Source organism: Saimiri boliviensis, chromosome 14, assembly GCF_048565385.1.
Source record: "Saimiri boliviensis isolate mSaiBol1 chromosome 14, mSaiBol1.pri, whole genome shotgun sequence".
Taxonomy (NCBI): Eukaryota; Metazoa; Chordata; class Mammalia; order Primates; family Cebidae; genus Saimiri; species Saimiri boliviensis.
In genome coordinates, this window is record NC_133462.1 from 32,562,867 (window position 1) to 32,582,301 (window position 19,435).

General features: G+C 49.1%; 1 protein-coding gene across 12 annotated transcripts in view; it reads right to left on the reverse strand.

Annotated features, from left to right (window-relative positions):
* The window catches only part of ZNF333 (zinc finger protein 333), a 32,428-nt gene that overhangs the window by 7,285 nt on the left and 5,708 nt on the right, over window positions 1-19,435 (reverse strand). For 4 of the 12 annotated variants that reach the window (XM_074384497.1, XM_074384492.1, XM_074384493.1 and 1 more), the window contains 6 exons: window positions 19,028-19,220; window positions 15,932-16,022; window positions 15,166-15,248; window positions 10,651-10,767; window positions 9,042-9,129; window positions 22-110 (listed from right to left, as the gene is read on the reverse strand). In XM_074384497.1, the coding sequence (XP_074240598.1) occupies window positions 22-110; window positions 9,042-9,129; window positions 10,651-10,767; window positions 15,166-15,248; window positions 15,932-16,022; window positions 19,028-19,132 (573 nt within the window). In that variant the 5' untranslated portion in view covers window positions 19,133-19,220. The other 8 variants (XM_074384496.1, XM_074384495.1, XM_074384494.1 and 5 more) reach the window with 4 other exon arrangements.

The following is a 19,435-nucleotide window of genomic DNA, read 5'->3' on the forward strand; positions in this document are numbered from 1 at the left end:
GAACAGGAAGTTCTTACCTACCTGTGAACAGGCAGTTGGCAACCCAGAAGCCATGGCTTCTTCCTCTACTCTGTCCTCCGGAACCCAGGCAGGGTCCTCTGGGGACACAGCTAGGGGAGAGGGGAGTAGGCATGAGAGTTGGTGCCTGGCCTACTGGGCACACTCACAAGCCTCAAGGCTGCCCACCCTGGCAGTTAGTGATCACATGTGCACACACATACACATGCATATGCACACACTCAGAGACACACACATGCAGACACATCTGCAAGCTCTTGCATAGACATGCATGCACACAATCACATGCACACACATACACACAGACCTGCACACATATGCAGTTACATACCACATGCACTTGTACATACATACAACATATACACACAGACTGTAGCATGCACAGAGATAGACATGCATGTGCGTGCGCACACACACACACACACACACACACACACACACACACCCCTTCATTCCATATCCCAAGAGCCATAGACTCAATAATTCACCAGAAGATTCCAAAGTTCCTACAGCACCCACCACTGTCCCCTGACTCAGCTTTGGGACAGCTCTTCCTCCCTGGCTGTCTAGCCCCTTTCTCTGCCCCCTACACTGCAGGGCTAGTGGTGTCCAGGACTTACCATAAGTTGAGGGCAGATAAACCACAACCGCCCTGCAAGTCTGCCTTAAAAGGAAACTTCCTTCCCACCTGCCTTCAAATCAACACCACCCCTCCCTGCACCACTGGTGATTCCTCTGCACCAGGCATCCTCCCTCTGGCCTATGACAGACAAGCAAGCAACTCTCAGATCACTCCTCGTTCACTGCATCCTTGCCTGTCCCTCCAGATGGGAACTTTCCTCTCACTTTTTTTTATGTATACTTTGAGTTCTGGGGTGCATGTGCAGAACATGCAGGTTTGTTACATAGGTATACACGTGCCATGGTGGTTTGCTGCATCCATCACTCCATCATCTACAGTATGTATTTCTCCTAATGCTATTCCTCCTCAATCCCCCACCCGCTGCTATCCCACCCCTAGCCCCCCACACCCCGACAGACCCCAGTGTGTCATGTTCCCCTCCCTGTGTCCATGTGCTCTCACTGTTCAACCCCCACTTATGAGTGAGAACATGCAGTGTTTGGTTTTCTGTTCTTGTGTCGGTTTGCTGAGAATGGTGGTTTCCAGCTTCATCCATGTCCCCTCACTTTTTAAACCTGACCCACACCCAATCCCTGACCCCAAATGCGTTTTTTTTTTGCAGCTGCCGTAACACAGTATCACAAACTGAGTGTCTTAAACCACAGAAATGTATCCTCTCACAGTTTTAGAAACCAGGAGTCCAAAATGAAGGTTGTCAGCAGGGTCAGGCCTCCTCTGAGGCTCTGAGATGAGTCCTTCCTTGCCTCTCCCTGGCTTCTGGTGGTGGCCGTCGATGCTTGGGGCTCCTTGGCTGGTGGATGCCTCCCTCTGACATCTGCCTCTACCATCACACGGTCCCCTCCCTGTGTCTCTGTCTGCACATGGTGTCTTCCTCTTCTCATACAACACAATCATGTTGGATTAGTCTGCAGAGACCCTCGTTTTCAATAAGGCCACATACATAGGGCTAGGACCTCAGCATATCTTTTTGAAGGGGTACAATTCAAGCCATAACACCCCACTTTTCCCTTGGGCTACTGTTCTGTCTCTTCATTCCCTATCATGGGCTATCTACCCTCTTTACCCACTTCCTCCCCTCCCACTCATTTCCCAGCTCCACCATTCCAAGGGCTAGCACTGCTCTGGAATCACCAATGACCTCAATCCATGGTGGGAAATCCCACTGATGTGTGTTCATCATCTACTGTCTCCTGGGTTTGTTGTTGTTGTTGTTGTTGTTGTTGTTGTTGTTGTTGTTGTTATTGCTGGTGGTAGTGGTGGTGTTTTGAGCCAGGGTCTTTCTCTGTCACCCACGCTGGAGTGCAGTGGCACAATCACAGCTCACTGCAGCCTCAAACTCCAGGGCCCAAGTGATCCTCCCACCTCAGCCTCCCAAGTAGCTGTGGCTACATGTGTGCACCACCACACCAAGCTAATATTTTTTAAATTTTTTTAGAGATGGGGGGTCTCACTATGTTGCCCAGGCTAGCCTTGAATTCCTGGCCTCAAGTGCTCCTCCCACCACAGCCTCCTGAGTAGCCAGAATTACAGTTGCAAGGCACTGCACCCAGCTAGTCCCTCCTTCTTGTGGCCCGGCCAGCCTGTGATCAGTGATCACAACCCAGCCTCCTCTGTTTCCTGTAAGAGCTTCTCCTCCAACATGCTGCTGGCGTCCACAGGTTGCAGACCCTCCTCTTCACATCTCCCTCAATCCTCTGCCTTGGCGGGCAACCTCACCCATTCTATGGGTGTCAATTCCCAAATCTGCATGATGAAGCCCAAATCTCCAGGCTGACTCTCACATCTGAACACCAGATCCGTGTATCCAACCATTGGCTCAACTCTCTCCACCCATGTAAGGGAACGGGAATAGAATGTAGCCAAAACGAGGTCCAGAGGTCAGAGTTTCCAACCGAAGAGGACTTTTTTCCAGGCCTGGAAACCTCATAGCATTTGCCCTGATGGGTTTTAAACTTGTTCAGGATCCATTACCCCTTTTTCCCTTCCAGTTTCTCCTTTCGAAATGGGAATTCCCTATGTTTGTCCATCATTGTATTTCGGAAGCAGCTTGCTTGCTTTCTGATTTCACAGGTTCGCAGATGGGGAGGAATTTTGCCCCACCATAGACCACACTCTGAGTCTCCCTCCTACCTGATGTAGATGAGTGACACGATGAGATGTTGGATTCTCATCAGATGAGATGAGATTTTGACTTGATGGTGTTTAGATGAGATTTTGCACTTACGGTTGATGCTGAAATGGATTAAAACTTGGGTGATGTCAGGATCACAGTCAGTGTATTTTGGGAAGGACATGAATTTGCAGGGACTAGAGAACAGATTGCTATGGCTCGAATTGTGTCTCCCTGAAAAGGGGAAGTCCTAACCCCCAGTACTTCAAAATGTGATCTTATTTGGAAACAGGATTCTTGCAGATGTAACAAGTTGAGATCACATGAGAATAGGGTTAATCCAATAGGGCCCTTAATCCAATACAATGTTTCTCCTAAGAAAAGAGACAGATACACAGAAGGAAGATGGCCATGAGGCAACACAGGCAGAGGCGGGAGGGCTGCACCCACAGCCAAGGAGAACCAGGGCTGCAGGCCACCATCAGAAGGCAGGATCCGCACCCCATCCCCCACCCCGAACCATCAGAGGGAGCATGGTCCTGTCGACGCCTCAATTTCAGACTATGAGTATCCTAAACTATGAAAAAGAAATTTGTTATTTAAAAAAAATAGGCCAGATGCAATGGCTCACACCTGTAATCCCAGCACTTTGGGAGGCCAAGGCTGGCGTATCACCTGAGGTCAGGAGTTGGAGACCACCCTGGCCAATATAGCAAAACCCTGTCTCTACTAAAAGTACAAAAATTAGCTGGGTGTGGTGGCACACATCTGTAGTCCCAGCCACCCAGGAAGTTGAAGCACAAGAATCACTAGAACCCGGGTGGCGGAGGCTGCAGTGAGCCAAGATCACACCACTGCACTCCAGCCTGGGCAACAGAGCAAGGCTATGTTTTAAAACAAACAAACAAAAAAAAAACACCTCATCACCATCCTCCTAAAGCCTGCTCTCCCTAAACATGTCCTCAATCTCACGAAGTGCTGTCCCTGTCTTTAATCAGAGACCTTACCCCTTTCTGACACTCTACAGCAGGCGTCCCCAAACTTTTTACACAGGGGGCCAGTTCACTGTCCCTCAGACCGTTAGAGGGCCACCACATACTGTGCTCCTCTCACTGACCACCAATGAAAGAGATGCCCCTTCCTGAAGTGCGGCGGGGGGGCCGGATAAATGGCCTCAGGGGGCTGCATGCGGCCCACGGGCTGTAGTTTGGGAACGCCTGCTCCACAGCTCCCAGCAACTAATCAGAATAAACAGTGATGAGGTCTCTACATGGCAGTACTCACCCCCAAGTCCCTCACCCATCCATCCCCGCTACAGCCGACACCTACATGGAGCCTTTTCTTTTTGGATCCACTGAAATGTTCCCCTCAGAGTGTCCCGTCCTGAGGTCTCCTCCCCTGTAGAAAGAGCCCCTTCTCTCCTTTTCTCTGATAGGACCCTTCCCCGCTCTTTGCAGCCCTTACCCATTTGTAACCAGCTTTGTACTGCTGCCATGGGTTTATTTCCTGTCATCCTCACTGGATTGGAAGCTTTGTACGAATACGCGTGGGTGCTTTTACTGCCCTGTCCTTGATACCCTACTTGGCACAAAAACACTCCATGTCATTGGTAAATGAATACATGAAACACTCAATTAACTCGACTTTCTCTAAATGTTTTATATGCATTATTGCTATAATTTTTTTTGAGACAGGGTCTTGCTCTCTCATCCAGGCTGGACTAGTTCACTGCAGCCTGGAATTCCTGGGCTTCAGCGGTTCTCCCTCCTCAGCCTCCTGAGTAGCAAGACCGCAGGTGTACACAACCATGCCTGGCTAATTTTCTTATTTGGTAGAGATGGGGTCTTCTATGTTGCCTAGGCTGGTCTTAAACTCCTGGCCTCAAGAAGTCCTCCCACCTCAGACTCCCAAAGTGTTGGGATTATAGGCATGAGCCACTGCACCTGGCCTCTATGTGTTTTAAATCATTCCTCACTTCCCTACTGTGCAGAAAGGAGTTAAGACAGCCGGCCTTGATGGTCTCCTTAGCAAGATGTATTTGCAAGGCTGGCCCTTGGGTGGAGTCTGAGAACCTGGATTTCAAGAAGGTTCCCATCACCCTAACTGATAGAAGAAACTCTGTCGCCCAGGCTGGAGTGCAGCAGTACCATCTCGGCTCACTGCAACCTCTGCTTTCCAGGTTCAAGCGATTCTCCTGCTTCAGCCTCCTGAATAGCTGGGATTACAGGAGTGCAGCACCATGCCCAGCTAATTTTTGTATTTTTAGTAGAGACAGAGTTTCGCCATGTTGGCCAGGCTGGTCTCGAACTCCTGACCTCAGGTGATCCACCCACCTCAGCCTCCCACAGTGCTGGGATTATAGGCATGAGCCACCGCACTCAGCACCCCTTTGCTGATTCTGCTTCATATCCACTTGTAGTAATAAATCATAGTCATGAGTACGACATATGCTGTGAGTCGTCCCAGTGTATCATCGAGCCTGCGGTGGTCTTGGGGGAACCTAGCACACCTCCTTCACACTCAGCCCGAGTCTAGACCAGCACTGTTCTACTCCTGATGGCCTCCATCTACCACTGCTTTCCTCCCTGAGCCCACGCTCCTCCCAGGTGCTGGGGGTGGGGTTCTGTTAAAATCACAAGTGCACTGCAGCACTCACCTAAACACGTCACTGGCTCCCGGTGGGCTTAGAACATAAGCCAGGGTTCTTTTCCTGCACACCAAGCCCTGAACTCGGGAGAAGGTCTTGACGTGTGTGCGATGGAGTATATATTGTTTGCTGAAAGGTGATGGCAAAGAACACTGAGCCATCCCCAGGCAGAAAACTTCTAGAATAGTAAGTAGTATGTACCAGTCATGCGCTAGTTAAACCAGTTCCCAAAACACAGGATATCTGACCTTGTCCCCATTGCTGACTCACAAAGAGTGCTTTCTAGCTTATTTCTATTTTAGCAGTGAACAGGCACTAGCTGCCTGTCTAGTCTAGTCTGGTTTCTTCTTTATTCTATGAAGAAACACTGAGCACCTGCTTATTAAAAATAATCACTTGTTCACAAAGAATAAATACATCGGTCACAGTCTGCTCTGGGCTGTCAGCTGGGAAATGCTGTCAGCCCCTGACGTCCCACTCTGCTCCCCACTTTTACACTCTATCTTTGTTTCTTTTTCTTCATTCCTTCAGCACCGCCTGGGTTGGGGTCTCTATGACCAAGCTGGTCACGGCACTAAACGATCTGGAACCTACTCCTTCTTCAATCAGCTCACATCACTCTCTCCCCAGTTCTTCCTGCTCCCTTCACACATCTTCCATGAGCCCTGGATGCAACAGGTTCTTGCTCCATGGGGAATGTTATCAATGTTGTTCCTGGGCCTGATATCCTCTCTCCAAACCTCCCAACAGCCCGACACCTGACCAAGCTAAATGTGACAGTGCTTATCATGGTCTAGGTCAGGGCTTGTCCCCCAGGGGACGTTTGGCAATGTCTGATGTTGAGCTGTCATTCCAAAATACCATGTCCTAGGTGACGTAACAGAAATTTGCTGCTAACAGTTCTGGATGCTGGAAGTTTGAGATCAGGATGCCAGCATGGTTGGTTCCTGGTGAGGGCTCTCTTTGTGGCTTGCAGATGGCTGCCTTCTGGCTGTGTCCTTACAGAGGAGAGAGAAAGCTCTGGTGTATCTTCCTCTTCTAAGGGCATGAGTTCTGTTGGTTCAGGGCTTCACCCTTATGACCTAACTTAACCTTTATTACCTCCCTAGAGGCCCCATCTCCAATACAGGCACCTTTCGGGGAGACATTTGGGCTTCAACATGACCTTTGGGGAAAGGGAGCACAATTCAGTCTGTAGCATCTAGAGACGTTTTAGCTTTTCAAGACTAGGGGATATGTGGCTGTTACAAGCTGAATTGTATTACCCCAAAAATTCATATGTTGAAGTCTTAATCCCTGGTATCTTATCTTACCCCTGGTAACCATATTTGAACACAGCGTCTTTAGAGGTAATTAAATTAAAACGATGTCAGTAGGGTGGGCCCTAGTCCAATATGATGGGTGTACTTAGAAGATGTATTATTAGTCCATTCTTGAACTGCTATAAAGAACTACCTGAGACTGGGGAATGAATAAAGAAAAGAGGATTAATTGGCTCATGGTTCCACAGGCTGTGCACAGGAAGCATGGCTGGGGAGGCCTCAGGAAACTTACAGTCATGGCAGAAGGCAAAGGGGACACAGACACACGCTACATGGCTGGAGAAGGAGCAAGAGAGTGAAGTGGGAGGTGCTACACACTTTCAAACAACCAGATCTCGTGAGACCTCACTCACTATCACGAGAACAGCAAGGGAGAAATCCACCCCCACCATCCAGTCACCTCCCACTAGGCCCCTCTTCCAACACTGGAGATTACCATTTGACATGAGATTTAGGCGGGGACACAAATCCAAACTCTATCACAAGAAGAAGACGTCTAGACACAGGCATGTACAGAGGGGAGATGCTGTGAAGAAACAGAGAGAAGATGGCCATCCACATGCCAAGGAGAGGCATCAAAAGGAACCAACTGTGCCAACACCTTGATCTCGAGCTTCTGGCCTCCAGAACTGTGAGACAATACATTTCTGCTGTTTAATCCACCCGGCTGGTGGAACTTTGATACGGCAGCCCTAGCAAACGCATAGAGGAAAAGTGCTCCTAGCACCTAGTGAGTTGAGGCCAGGGATGCCACTCAACATCCCACAATGCACAGGACGGCCCCACAACTGACAGCAAACGGGTGCCAGTCTCAGCAGTTCTGCAGCTGAGAAACCGTGTCCTAAGCTTAAATATCCATCCTTTCCCAGAACTCTCCCCCATCCCCTGAGATGAAGTCCTTGTATAACACGCTTCCATTGGACTCTGTTCTTCATTTCAAACCCCGACCCCCAAGCCAGACTGTGAGTTCCACAGAGGAAGGGTCGGGGTTTTCTTGTGACTGTTTCCTCATCCCCATCTCACCACCAGACAATAGTCACACCTGCTTCAAGAAGTAACAAAATAGGCCAGGCGCAGTGGCTCATGCCTGTGGTCCCAGCACTTTGGGAGGCCAAGGTGGGCAGATCACCCGAGGTCAAGAGTTCGAGACCAGCCTGGCCAACATGGTGAAATCCTGTCTCTACTAAAAATACAAAAATTAGCCAGGCATGGTAATGCACACCTGTAATCCCAGCTACCTGGGAGGTTGAGGCAGGAGAATGGCTTGAACCCGGGAAACAGAGGTTGCAGTGAGCCAAGATCACATCACTGCACTCCAGTCCCAGTGACAGAGCAAGATGCCATCTCAAAAAAAAAAAAAAAGTTAACAAAATAGAGCCCAGCCCAGAAGGCTTATCAAAAATATACTGAAGAGCAACACACGACCTAGATCTAAGAATTGTTGCCTGTCAAGAAGATAACAGATTCCAAACACAAGAGTGGATAGCCTTTTTAAGAAACAAAGCTTATTATTCTTACTAGAAGGCAAACTGGAAAAAAACAAATACTTTATCATTAAAGCTAAAATGTTATTTGTCTTCTAGAATTAATTTCTTCCCCACTTCTCAAGAGAAGTGGCTTTGAACCTCTTTTTTTAGAGACAGGGACTCACTCTGTCACCCAGGCTGGAAAGTGCAGTAAAGCAATTGTAGTTCACATCAGCCTCGACCTCCTGGACTCAAGCAATCCTCCTGCCTCAGCCGCTCAAGTAGCTGGGACTTGAGAGGTACTACCCGCTATTTATTTATTTATTTATTTGTTTATTTGTCTATTTATTTATTTATTTATTTGAACTAGGTGTCTCACTAAGTTACCCAGGCTGGTCTCGAACTCCAGGCCTCAAGCAATCCTCCTGCCTAGGCCTTGCAAAGCACTGGGATTAAAGGCATGAGCCACTGTAAGCAGCCTGGACCTCATTTTTAAAAGCACAGTTAAAACACGGGCCATTTCTAGTAGATTCAATCGTAATTTTCAAAACCGACATTATCGTGTCATCGATAATTTCCTGTTGCCCAAAGAGAGATCTGGCCTTTGCTGCAGATGGGTGAACCCTCTCTTTCTTAACAGAAAGACCTGTCACTGCAAGTGCCCTCCCCCTTAAACACACAAATAAGAAGAGCGGCTTTCTGTACCCTCTCCCTATGGTGCCACAGCAGTGCTTGCAGTCAGAGGAAATGCAAGCAGGAGGAGCTACAAGTTCCTGGACAGAACCCAAGGACAGCAGGGCCCCCTGGCCATGTGTTCCACATGGCACTCACTCACCAGAATTCCCAGCCACCCACAGGTCAGGGTGGCCCAGCGTGGGCACTGGCATCACCGTCCTTTGAATCTGCACGGCAGCCTTTGGTCCCTGGACAGAGTAACAGGGGTCACAGATTAGAGTCAAGAGGCCGAGGGGATCCACTCACACCTGCTCACCCCACATGAATCTGCACGATTGATCCTGCTTTGGGGAACATATTAATAAAAGAAGAGACGGGCCCATTCACCTTGTTGGGTTTTACCCAACCCTTAAGTATAAAGCTAACCACTGTGGTCCAAAATGGCCTGGAGAGAGGCTGGGGGAGATGGCACACTCCAGGGAGCCTCCAGAAGTCAGGGAAAATCTGGAAAAAAGTGGGGAGTGAATGACCGGGAGGTTGAGGGATAGAGGGGAAATGGAGCTTGCCAGTGGATCCGTGTGAATGAGGGGCAGGCAGTCAGTGAATTTCTCTGGGAGGAATATCAGTCCTTGAAGTAGGATTTGAACTCTTCTCTGCTGGCAGCTGCTCACTCAGGAAAGGCGCCTGACCTGACCTGCAGTTCTAAGGGATCCCTTTGTCCTCTGTGTCCAGGGTGGGGCCCAGGTGCCTGTCAGGAGCAGACCTGGAGTCCAGGAGAACTAACAGTGGCTCTGGACAGGGTGGCAGCAGCAGGCATGGGAGGGGCAGCTGGAGGTGGGTTACATGTTGGAGATAATGCTAGCAGGACTTAGTGGTGGATGGGAGGTGCGGGGTACACGCAGCAGGTCCCTCAGTCAAGGGAACAGGGCAGGGGCAAGTGGGAGGAGGCCTTTTCTCCTACGGCAGTACTCAGGATGTGCCTCAGCAGCAGTCCCCAACCTTTTTGGCACCAGGGACCAATTTCATGGAAGACAATTTTTCCACAAACCAGGGTAGGGGGTTGGTTTTGGCATGAAATTGTTCCACCTCAGATCATCAGGCATTAGTTAGATTCTTACATGGAGCATGCAGCCTAATCCCTCGTATGCGCAGTTCACAAGAGGGTTCAGTGCTGCTGCTGATCTGACAGGAGGCAGAGCTCAGGCACAGATGCTTGCCCGCCGCTCACCTCTTGCTCTACGGCCTGGGTCCTAACAGGCGAGGGGCTGGTACTGGTCCACGGCCTGGGGTTGGGGACCACTGCCTTACAGCATCCCTCTCTCATTCTCTCTCTGCCTTGGTGAGGACACACAGGGCCCTGAGGCAAGAGGTCCTCACTTCCCTGAGCCTGGACGCTCCCTTGCCCAGCCCTCATGTCATAGGACCTGCCAGTTCCTGTCAGTTTCAAGGTCACAGAAGCAGTGGAGCTGGGATAGAAGGACAGGAAGGAAAAAGGCTGGACCAGGAAAGGCAGGGCTCACAGTCCAGCAGCCAGACCCTCCCCCAGGACCCACCCTGGAGCCCGCCATCTCGCTGGGGACAAGTACATTCAACACAGAAACAGACTCTAACACCCCAAGCCCACAGCCTGGGCCTCTTACAGATTCCCAACTCCCAAATATAGGCCCAGACACTCACCTCCTCTTGCTCCCGCAACTTACAGACACCCCACACCCCAGGCTTTCCTGACTGCACCTGGTGCCATCACAGTTGACCTCTCCTGGGCTTACCATGCATCCTGGAGACCAAGGTGGCTCCTGGAGAGCTGGCCAGTCCTCTTGAGTTGATGGTGTCTCCCTCTCTTCCATGGGCGGCACCAGCTGCATCCTCAGGAACAGCTCTGGCCCCTGGGAAAAGATAAGAGGGTGCTGAGCAGGACAGAGGTGGTATCATAGCTGTTCTTGGCCCAAGAGACCTTTGGTTTTGGGTTTAGGGCTGCCAGAAGTCAAGGCAAATGGGGCCGGGTGCAGTGGTTCATGACTGTAATCCCAGCACTTTGGGAGGCTGAGGTGGGAGAAATGCTTGAGGCCAGGAGTTCCAAACCAGCCTGGCCAACACGGCAAAACCCATTGATATGGTTTGGCTGTGTCCCCATCAAAATCTCATCTTGAATTCCTGCATGTTGTGGGAGGGACCCAGTGGGAGGTAATTGAATCATGGGGGCAGGTCTTTCCCATGATTGTTCTTGTGATAATGAATAAGTCTCATGAGATCCGAAGGTTATTATAAGGGGGGAGTTTTCCTGCACTAGGTCTCTTTGCCTGTTACCATCCTTGTAAGATGTGACTGGCTCCTCCTTGCCTTCCGCCATGATTGTGAGGCTACCCTGGCCACGTGGAACTATAAATCCAATTAAACCTCTCTCTCTTTTGTAAATTGCCCAGTCTCAGGTATGTCTTTATCAGCAACAGGAAATCAGACTAATATACCCATCTCTACTAAAATTACAAATGTTAGCCAAGTGTGATGGTGCGTGCCTATAGTCCCAGTTGCTCGGGAGGCTGAAGCACAAGAATCGCTTGAACCTGGGAGGCAGAAGCTGCAGTGAGCTAAGATCATACCATAGCACTCCAGCCCAGGCAACAGAGCCAGACTGTCTTAAAAAAAAAGCCAAGGTACACAGGTCTGGCATCTGGTGACCTCAGACCTAGTAACTATCCCCAACCTAGTGTAGGCACCAGCTGCCACCAAGGGTCTGGAGGATTGAACACACTGCAGATAAAGAGACAGACCTGAGGTTAGGACAGAGCCCCTAGAGATGCTATGAGACATGAAGGTGTGGTACAGAGAGGTGGCCATGTGAAGAGGCAGCAGGAGGATGGCCACCTGCCAGCCAAAGAGAGAAGCCTCAGGAGACCCCAAGCCTGCCGACACCTTGATCCTAGGCTTCCAGCCTCCAGAACGGTGAGAAAATAAATTTCTGCTGTTTAAGTCACCCAAAAAAATGAAAAAGAAAGGTCAGGAGATCTTGGTCCTGAAGAGGAATGCTGTCCTTGTCCTCAGGGCATCCATCAGTCAGTCACAGGGCCAAGCTGCCTGCAAACTTTGTCTCCACCTCCCCTGGGACCCAGAGCCCACAGGCTGTACCAGCTCTTTACCTCACTCTCACCCAGCCAATGTTTCCCCTGCCCTCAATCAGCCAGGGACAGCACCTATCCCCCAAGGTCCACTGGAATTATTCAAACTCAGTTTACCCTGTCCAGCCTCACCTTTCCTGTGGAAACCCCAAGAAAGGCTCTGGCCTGGGCTATCCCCTTGCTCCTTTCTGCCTCCAGGCTGACCCTGTGCTTCCCTGCGTGGTATGGTGTGCCCTGTCCTCCCGAGAAATACAAGTAATAAAAATTTTCCAATGACGTTGGCCTCTCTGTGTCATAAATCAAAATCCCATGGGTATGTTTTCAGACAAGTGTCGACATCCCAATGATTTTGACACAGATCATTCTACTTAAGAAACTGTTTTTAGGTGTTCCACCTGTTTGTCCAACAAATACATACTGGGCTGATATGGTTTGGCTGTGTCCCCACCCAAATCTCATCTTGAATCGTAGTTCCCATAATCCCCACATGTCATGGGAGGGACTGGTGGGAGGTAACTGAGTCATGGGGCAGTTTCCCCAAGGCTGCTGTTCTCATGATAGTGAGTTCTCACGAGACCAGATGATTTTATAAGGGGCTTTTCCCCCTTTTGTTTATACTTCTCCTTGCTGCCACCATGTGAAAGACATGTTGGCATCCCCCATGTTGTAAGTTTCCTGAGGCCTCCAGAGTCATGCTGAACTGTGAGTCAATTAAAGCCCCATCCTTTAGAGATGACCCTGTCTTGGCTATCTCTTTATTAGCAGGGGGAGAACAGACTAAGACATGGGCACTGCTGGTGCAGGCCCTGGGGACACAGCAGAGGATAAAAGCAGTGACACTGCAGCCTCACAGAGATGGGCATCTGCAGAAGAGGCAGCTGTGGGGTGGCCCTGGGACAGAAGAAGGGCTGAGCCTGGAGAGGCCTGTTCCTCAGCCTCCCTTGGGATTTTTTCATTTATTTTTCATTTTTTGAACCAGAATCCCGCTCCATCGCCAAGGCTAGAGAGCAGTGGTGTGAACACAAGGCTCACTGCAGCCTTGAATTCCTGGGCTCAAGGAATTTTCTCACCTCAGCCTCCCAAGTAGCTGGGACTACAGGTGCACACCACCACACCTGGCTATAGCTAATTTTTGTATGTTTTGCACAGGTGGGTTCTTGCTAGGTTGCCCAGTCTGGTTTCAAACTTCTGGGCTCCTGTGGTCCTCCTGCCTCAGCCTCTTGAGTTGCTGGGATTCCAGGGGTGAGCCCCTGCACCTGACTTCCTTGGGGGCTCTTCTAAGAGTGGTTTCCTACCCTCTCTTCACTGGTCCCTCCACTGGATCAGCTGATCAAAGAGTGGGAGGCCATGGGGACTCAATCTGTCCCTGGCCATCAGTACTTTTCCCCATATGACAGGGAGGCCTCGGAGCCACTGTACAGGGCCTCAGTGATTGCAATAAGACTCAGTGGTGCCTGACGTGGCCTGGAAGGACTACCTGAAGGGTCTGAAGGGTCAGCACCATCAACCCAGCGGCAGGTTGTATGATCATCAGGCAGTAGAAGCTGGCAGCTGAGACTGTGGTCCCTGTGGTTAGGTCTGGGTTCAACTCCTTGCTCCAAACCCACCTATTACTCAACGGCTGGATGTCTTCAAGGATAAACTCGCTCAGCTTCTCTACATGTGTCCAAAGGCGGACCCCTGCTGCCCACTCAGAATAGTCTGTGACCGCCTATTTCCTGGGGTTCTGATGTAACAAAAGCCCCATGCCTGCCACTCTCAGCACCCATTACAAGGGGCTTGCTAGGCTGGCTGTGGAGTTCTATGGAAGGTGCTGGAGCCCTGTGCTGAAAGGAGAGAACCCACAGAAACGAAGAGGGCACCTGACCCTCGTGGCTCATTCTCCCCACCTCTCCAGCTCCTCCAGAAACTGTTCCTGCCTCCTTTCAACTCATCAGGTGCCTTTTCTCCAGGTGGACCTTGCTCCTGACAAAAGGTGAGCAATGGCTGAGCCCACTGGCTCACACCTGTGGTCCCAGCTACTTGGGAGACTGAGGTGAGAGGATCACATGAGGCCAGAAGTTCAAGATCATCCTGAGCAACATAGCAAGATCCCAATGTCAGAAAGGCAGAAAGAAAAGAAAGGGAGAAAGGAAAGAAAGGTGAGTAATGTAAGGGAAGGGAAGGGAAAGGGAAAGAGAGAGAGAAAGAGAGAGGAAGGAAGGAGGGAAGGAGGGAAGGAAGGAGGGAAGGAGGGAAGGAAGGAGGGAAGGAGAAAAAAGTATCTGAGCATGGTGACTCTGGTGGCTTAGGCCTGTGGTCCCAGCGACTTGGGACGCTGAAGAAAGAGGATCACTTGAGCCCAGGAGTTTGAGGCTCCAGTGAGCCATGAACATGCCACTGCACTCCAGCCTGTGTGGCAGACAGAGACCCTGTCTTTTAAAAAACAAAAAAAGAGGTGAGTGATGGTGGAAAGCTCGCCAATATCTGTGTCAGTGCCCGGGGTCCTCCTGGCCAGGAGCACATTCTCAGCATTTTCAAGCCAGGCCTTGTTTAGACAACTGGAGTTCTTCCAGTTGAGTGTGTTGCCAGCTCTCCTAGAGGACTCCCTCTTATTCAAAATGGGACTTCTCTAACAGGAGGTGATTTTCTGACAGTTGCTGAGGAGGAAGTCGTATTTCACACACTCAATGTCTAACTCACGTTTACTAAAATGTTTCCTTCAGGAAACCTAGGAAAAAAGGGTTCTAGAGGCAGGTGGATCGCTTAAGGCCAGGAGTTTGAGACCAGCCTGGCAAACACAGTGAAACCCTGTCTCTACCAAAACCCTGTCTCTACCAAAAAATACAAAAATTAGCCAGGCACAGTGGTGCACACCTGCAGTCCCAGGTACTCAGGAGGCTGAAGCAGGAGAATCACTTGAACCCAGGAGGCAGAGGCTGCAATAATGCGAGATCGTGCCACTGTATTTCAGCCTGGGTGACAGAGCAAGACTCTGTCTCAAAAAAAAAAAAAAGAAAAAAAAATCTTGAAGTCACAGGCACTCCCCTCAGACACTGTCTCCCTTCCAAGAGACACCCATGCTGCCAACATCTCCCTGGCACTGGTCCTATATTGTCCTATATTTCTACCTCACGTGTCCCGCAACTTCTCCTGTGCTGGGAGCCAGGGAAACCCTGGACATCTTACCATTTGCATGTCCCTGGAGGATGCTTCTTCCAAAATATCCCGCATAGAAGGCAACTCTTTGGGTTTAAGTTGAGATTCCCAGGCTGAAATGAATAGAGGAAAAAATGAACTATCAGAAAGAAATAGTGACATTAAATTGAAAATATACATTCACATATGTGAATATGTATCCACGCTATACACACATAGGCTTTTTCTTTTAATATTGAATGTAAATATTCAAGTTTTAATACTGAATACATATATCTCCAAGTTGAGATTTCCAATCTGAAATGAATTGAGAAAAAAAGAATTCCTTTCAAAAAGAAACGGTGGCGTAAAATTGAAAATATATATTCATGTATGTGTGTACATACACAGGCATTTTCTTTTCATTTTATTTTTGAGACAGGGTGTCACTCTGTCACCCATGCTGGAATGCAGTGGTGAGATCTTGGCTCACTGCAACCTCTACCTCCCAGGTTCAAGCAGCTGTGATTACAGGCATGCACCACCGTGTCCAGCTAATTTGTTTTGTTTTGTTTTGTTTTGTTTTGAGATGGAGTCTTGATCTGTCACCCAGGCTGGAGTACAGTGGTGCAATCTCAGCTCACTGCAACCTCCACCTCCCAGGTTCAATCAATTATTGTGCCTCAGCCTCCCGAGTAGCTGGGATTACAGGTGCACACCACCACCCCCACCTAATTTTTGTATTTTTAATAGAAACAGAGTTTCACCATGTTGGCCAGGTTGGTCTCAAACTTGTGACCTGAGGTGATCCACCCACCTTGCCTCCCAAAGTGGTGAGACTGCAGGCGTGAGCCACCGCTTCCAGTCTGGCTTTTCCTTTTAATATTGACCCTAGACTTGGGAAGATCCTGAAAGGGAAGACAGCATCTGTGTAGGAGGCTATGTGTAGACTGAGGGAGAAAGGAGAGGTAATTTCCTAGCTAAGAATTCTATGAGGACTGATATTATTTTCAGAAAACAGATGTTATTAGAAAAAAGAGTAAGAAAGAACTATACCAAGAACATACAAAGAAAGGTTATATTTAAAGAAGAGGTTACAGTTAAAGAAAGGTTACATTTTTAAAAGGTTACACTTAAAGGTTACATTTAGAGAAAAGTTACATTTAAAGAAGAAGTGGATGACAGTATGGGTGAGAATGTAGAGAATCAGAACCCTCATTGCCACCGATGGGAACATAAAATGGTGCACCTGTTTTGCAAAGTGGTATAATTCCTCAAGAAGTTAAGCATAGCGTTACCATATGACTCAGCAATTCCACTCCTCAGTGTATACCTAAAAGAATGAAAAACACGTCTACATAAATCTTGTACACAAGGCCAGGTACAGTGGCGCATGCCTGTAATCCCACCACTCTGGGAGGCCAAGGTAGGAGGATCACCTGAGACCAGGAGTTCAAGACCAGCCTGGCAACACAGGAAGAACAGTCTCTATAAAAATAATTAAAAATGAGCCAGACATGATGGCATGCACCTGTGGTTCCAGCTACTCAAGAGGCTGAGATGGGAGGATCACTTGAGCCCAAGAGGCTGAGGCTGCGGTAAGCTATGATTGCACCACTGCACTCCAGCCTGGGCGACAGGACAAGACCCTATCTCCAAAAAACAAAAAGAAATATTGTGCACAAATGTTCCCAGCAACATTATTCATAATAGCTAAAAAGTAGAAACTATCCAACTGTCTATCAACTGAATGAATAATCAAAACGTAGCTTATCCATCCAATACATATTATTCAGCCTTAAGAAGGAATGAAGTTCTGATTCATGCTGCAACGTGGATGGATCTGGAAAACATGATGCTAAGTGAAAGAAGACAGATAGTTTAAATGCATCCTCCAAAGTTCATGGATTGGAAGCAATTCCCCATATAACAGTATTGAGAGCTGGGACCTTTAAAAGGTGATGAGGTCGCCGAGGTGGACGGATTAAAAGGCCAGGAGATCGAGACCATCTTGGCCAACATGGTGAAACCCCATCTCTACTAAAATACAAAAAAATCAGCTGGGCATGGTAGTGTGCACCTGTAGTCCCAGCTACTCAGGAGGCTGAGGCTGGAGAATTGCTTGAACCTGGGAGGCAGATACTGCAGTGAGCTTAGATCACACCATTGTACTCCAGCCTAGCAGCAATGTGAGACTCTGTCTCAAAAAAAAAAAAAAGTGATGAGGTCATGTGGGATCCGCCCTCATGAATGGATTCATGTGGTTATTTCAGAAGGGACTGAGTTATCTCAAGAGTGGCCTTGCTGTAAAAACAAGTCTGGCCCTCTCTTGCTCCCTTGCAACATGATGTCTTCCACCATGTTATGACGCGGCAAGAAGGCCCTAACCAGATGCAGCCCCTCAACCTTAGACTTCCCAGCCCCCAGAACCAGGAGTCAAATAAACTTCCATTGTTTATCAATTACCCAGTCTGTAACTTATTTGCAACACAAAACTATTATGCCAAAGGCTACTTATGATACGATTTCCACTACACAAATGTCTATATAGGACAAACCATAAAGACAGAAAGCAAATGAGAGGCTGCCAGGGGCTGAGGGAGAGGGGGAATGAGGAGTAGCTGCTCCTGGGGACAGGGTTTCTATTTGAGGTGATTAAAATATTCTGGAATTAGGCAGTGGTGATGGTTACACAAGGCTGTGAACCACTGAACTGCACACTTCAAAGGGGTGAATTTCATGGTATGTGACTTACAGCTCTAATTTTTTGGTTGTTGTTTTGTTTTTTTTTTTTCTGGAGGCAGATTCTGACTCTGTCCCCTAGGCTGAACTGCAATGGTGTGATCTTGGCTCACTGCAACCTCCACCTCCCATGTTCAAGCAATTCTCATGCCTCAGCTCCCCAAGTAGCTGGGATTACAGGTGCACCCTACCATGCCTGGCTAACTTTTGTATTTTTAGTAGAGACAGGATTTTGCCATGTTGGCCAGGCTGGTCTCAAACTCCTGACAGGTGATCTGCCAGCCTCGGCCTCTCAAAGTGCTGGGATTACATGCATGAGCCACTAGGCCCGGCGTTCTAATTTTTTTTTTTAAGAGGAACTACAACAAATCTTTTTCTGAGACCAAAGGAAAGTAGGAGAGGAGAGCTAGAAAGTGAAAACAGAAGAGAAGCTAAAGGAACTTGAGAAACCTCGCTCCAAGTCCAGGTGCAGTGGCTCACACCTATAATCCCAGCACTTTGAGAGGCCAAGGCAGATGGATCACCTGAGGTCAGGAGTTTGAGACCAGCCTGACCAACATGGAGTAACCCCGTCTCTACTAAAAATACAAAATTAGCCGGGTGTGCTGGCATATGCCTGTAATCACAGCTACTCGGGAGGCTGAGGCAGGAGAATCACTTAAACCCAGGAGCCAGAGGTTGCAGTGAGCCGAGATTGCGCCATTGCACTCCAGCCTAGGTGACAAGAGTGGAGTTTCTGCACATAAAGAAAGACACAGGTGCTGAGGGAGGGAGAACTTACAGGGGAAAACAAACTCTTGTTGTTCAACTCCAACTCTCCTTCAGCTTCAACGTGGGCTTTAGATTCCCTGGGCTGAGCAAGTGTGATGGGGAGCAGAGGGATCTTGCCCAACAGCTAACAAACTCGGGACCCAACCCACAAACACCCTCCCCTCTGCTCCAAGGGGCTGAGAAAGGCCCTGTTTGGGTCTCCTTGAACTCGGCCCCAGGCTTCCGAGGTAAGAGAGCCTCAGCTCCTTGGAGTAGAGGGAGAAAAAGAAGTGAGTGCAATGGATGAAGCTTTGTCATCCTGTGACAAAGGCTAAGCCATGTCCGTCTTGTTCACATGGCAGGCGATAAAGAAGCACGTCGTGCCTGCGTACGGAAAGGAGCCACGGGACGCCAGCCTTACCCCTGGAGGCCAGGCTCCTGCACCTGTCCAGCATCCCGTATCTGCACAGGTTCCTCCGCGCACTGTCCAGCAACGCCCACTCCTGGACGAACTCCACGGCCACATCCTCGAAGGTGACTGGTTCCTAAAACAGCACACACATTCCGGCTCGGCAAAGACTGCCCCCACCACTGAGCAGAACGACTGGTTATCACTGGGGAAGAGAGGTTGTTCAGACACGGCAGGCACGGAAAATCCAGCCCACTACCTCTTTTTGTAAATAATGTTTTCTTGGTTATAGCCGTGTCCATTTATTTACAATGCACCTACGGCTGTGGCTGTTTTTAGGCCACAATGGACCACAATGGCAGAACTGAGTAGTTGTAACACAGATCACATGGGCCACCAAGCTGAAATGTTTATGTTCTT